The sequence below is a fragment of the Oryzias latipes genome, chromosome 11 (assembly GCF_053564925.1).
Source record: "Oryzias latipes strain Hd-rR chromosome 11, Olatipes_Hd-rR_3.1".
Classification (NCBI taxonomy): domain Eukaryota; kingdom Metazoa; phylum Chordata; class Actinopteri; order Beloniformes; family Adrianichthyidae; genus Oryzias; species Oryzias latipes.
The window spans coordinates 6,361,968-6,365,655 of NC_136247.1; the positions used below are offsets into that span (position 1 = coordinate 6,361,968).

Below are 3,688 nucleotides of genomic sequence, written 5' to 3' on the forward strand. Positions count from 1 at the left end.
TATCTAAGTAGACTGGTTGTCATGGAGCCACATCAAAGACCACACCCATTATGAGACATAAATTCCATTAATTACTTGTTGGAGCTATTACGTCATCTTTGCTCTGGTGTTTGGCTTTTAATTATGGAAATATTAAATTCAATAACAACAACAACATCCCGCCTAGTTTCCATTCATCATCTCTGTTTCAACTTCCCCTGGGTGCGCACTGCTCAGTCTCCGTTCAGGTCTATGAAATGGCGTTAAGTTTCGTTTTCTGAAGAACAGCTGATGCGCGTGAGATAAAGATAATAGGCTGCAGCTCAGCAGCGCCAGAACAGAGTTCTCACGCACTTTCAAATCAGCGATTCACAAGAGGATCTTTAAACATCATGGCAAGATCGACAGGTGACAAAACAAGAATTTTAACACTATTTGTTTCTTTTTGTCTTTGCTGGGTTTTATTTTCAACACTATTTTGTTTTATTGCATTGCGACTTCGTTTTAAGGCCACGGGGGGGGGGGGGGGGGGGGCAGTTTTGGATGATAATTTTTCCCCCCTCCCCCTTTACTTACAGGGGAAAAAAAGTCGAAATGGCTAGATTAAATCTGATTAAAGTCGAAATATGACTGAAGGAAAAAAGTTAACTATTTTAAGCTTAATATCTATTTTATTTGTATTTATACAGATTTTATTAGGTAAAAGAGTATAATAAAAGAGAGAAGGTCAACAGTTTACATGAAAACCATCATTAATTCTATAAAAATGATTGTCCCCCTTTTTAGAATGTTGACATTTTGACTCAGACAAAACTGGGGTTGAGTAAAGTATGTGGCATCTTTTGTTGACTAGTTAAAAAAAAGATTCTCAGACGTTTTTGTCCTCTGAGAAAGACAGAAACCAGGGCTCTCACAGTACAATGTTCTCCTTATGCCATGGTTCTATATTCAAGCCACATTTTCTCTGATTTTTACTTTAATGCGATTAAAATGTCCCTGACTTGATTAAATTGCGGCTCCTATTCATTTCACTTTTCTCCAAGTTTCTTGTGAAAAGTAATGTTTAATTTTTTCATGCATTAATTTTTGTTTATTTCTACAAAAAAACGGTTAAGGTTTGAAGTAGATATTTTACTATTTTCTACTACTTTACTATTTGTGCTCTCGACTGTGAAGGGGAAAAATCTGTATACTCTGTTTTTTAAATTTTTTTTATTATGTAATTGTTTTATGTACTTTTATTACTCTCACTCCATGTATGTGATCTGTGTATGATGTTGATAAAGGATGATGATATATTCATATATATATATATATATATATATATATATATATATATATATATATATATATATATATATATATATATATATATGTAGCTCTGTGGTCCAGAACAATGCCTTAAATTAAAAACAATGCCTTAAATTAAAAAGTAAAATAGGGGTAACGATTAATCAATTAACAGATGAACTGATTTTTAGTCCTACAATCCAATCCAATTGATCTGTCTAAGGCAGAATCGACTCAAATGGAATCAAATTGAGCTATACCAAATAAAAATAGTTTCAAAAGGAGGTAAATCAATAGTTAATTTAGGTAAATACCATTTGGATTGAGGTACTGTAGGTTTATTTTACTGTAACGTAAAAACGACCAAGTGCATCAAAGTGGACAACACACATGTGGTAGAAAAGATCAGTCCATCATTACAGTCCATAAGGGGTGATTAGGAACCAGTGGATTTTTTTCTTATTAGTTATTTCCAACTGTTTCATGTTTTATGAAAAATAATGATCTCTGTCAATTTGAATTTTTCCCTGACGTTGATTCTACACACACAGATTGGCTTCCTTCCCTATGGATGGAAATCTTCAATGATTTGCTGGATTATGAGTTGGACAATGAAGACCCGTGGACTTTACACTTTAACTACAGTATTACAGATAAACTCACTGCTCAGGAGAAAAATAGAGGCTGGAAAATATGTTGTACATGTACCCAAGCGGAGTAAGTAATGCTATTTTTCAAAATATTTAACCCTCACATCTTAAGTGCTAAGTAACGCAATCCTAAGAAGTGCTTCCACAAAAAAAAGAGGTTTCGTTTGGTGCTTTCTTGCTGTCCATCATCAAAGTCATTCATGATGGAGGCAATAATATGAAAACAAAAATGTGTCTGTTTTATCCTCTCAAAAATCCACTATTTCATCTCCCCAAAGATTTAAGTGTGGTTCCTGTGGAAAAACCTGGTTCTCTGCACGGGTGACGGTGTTGTTCCGTTACCGTCTGAGACGCGGCCGTGGGACTATCATCATGCGACCCTTTGGCCAGAGCTGCCTTACCTGCCAAGATGAGTTTGACCTCCCTGGTTTTGCCAGGAAGACAGTGGAAGACAGTTTGGTTAAGGTGTTCTCAAAAATCCGCAAAAACTGCTACATGGAAAATGATGACAACAATGACATTGATGCAGCACCTTCACCTAGAAGGTATACCAAACCACATAAGAGTACACTATGCCAAGCATGTAAAGAAGGTATATGCAAACAAGATGATAATGACGATGGGACTGCTGGGTGAGGCATTGCTGTGTGCCCAATTATGGGGTCATAATTGGTGGGTAATGTTTAATTAGCTATGCATGCAGATTGTCTGTATCACCAAAGGATTAAAAATGTTGATGAAAATTTGTAAATAAAATGTAATTTTGCAAATAATTATCAAAGATTGTGGAGTAACAAGCTTTATTTAGAGTTAACTGAGATTTTTTTTTCATCTCAATGGTTTTATATTCAAGCTACATTTTACTCTGATGTTTACTTTGTTGCAATTCAAAATTCCCTGACTTGAGTTTACAGGTGTCTTTTACATTGCATTGAGGCACCTATTCATTTGAATTTTCTGCAAGTTTCTTGTTAAAAGATGTTTAATTTTTTCATGCCATAATTTTTGTAAATCTACAATAAAACTGGTACATTTTGTGTCCAGATTTGATTCTGTTTGGAAATCTAGTTGTTAAATCTTACTGTTCTGCAACATGGAGAGATCCCAAAAGAAACATAAATGAAATAGACTTGGGCGTAAAATCTAAAGTTGCCCAGAACAATTTATGCATTTACATAAATACAAGTCATGTGTATACTATTGTTTTTTTTTATTTTTTATTATTATATATTTATTATTTTTCAACAAAATAACAGAACAGGACAAAACAAAACAAAACAGAACAGAACAGGCCCACGGATACAGAAATTATATGTGCTGGAGTCATAAACAAACCCCATACAACAAAAAGAAAGATCAAACAACAGTAGAGCCGGTATTATACGTACTTGTTTGAGGTCAAAATACAAATGCTCTTTTATATTATTATACTACTTTTATACTATCTACCTCTGTGCCGGTCCCAAACCCGGTTGCTTTGAGAGGGTTGCGTCAGGAAGGGCATCCGGCGTAAAACATTGCCAAGTTTACCATGCGACTCGTTCGCTGTGGCGACCCCTGATGGGAAAAGCCGAAGGAGAAACATACTACTTTTATACTATACTATTGTTTTAGAAAAAACACTCAGAAACAATACAATTAGATCATATATTGAATTATGAAATGGAATAGCTTTATTTTTCTATTGATAAATTTTAGCGGCAAGGTTTTAATCTGTATAACAATAAATCAAGTCTTTATAAATTTGTCTTGAAGTGTAATACGTTGCA

General features: G+C 34.4%; 1 protein-coding gene across 1 annotated transcript; it reads left to right on the top strand.

Annotated features, from left to right (window-relative positions):
• The first annotated feature begins 232 nt into the window (after positions 1-232).
• Positions 233-2,969, top strand: LOC105355137 (receptor-transporting protein 2). Its single transcript, XM_011481258.3, has 3 exons — positions 233-387; positions 1,821-1,986; positions 2,198-2,969. The coding sequence occupies exons 1-3, from the start codon at positions 372-374 to the stop codon at positions 2,553-2,555; spliced, it is 540 nt and encodes a 179-aa protein (XP_011479560.1). The 5' UTR covers positions 233-371; the 3' UTR covers positions 2,556-2,969.
• Positions 2,970-3,688: the final 719 nt, after the last annotated feature.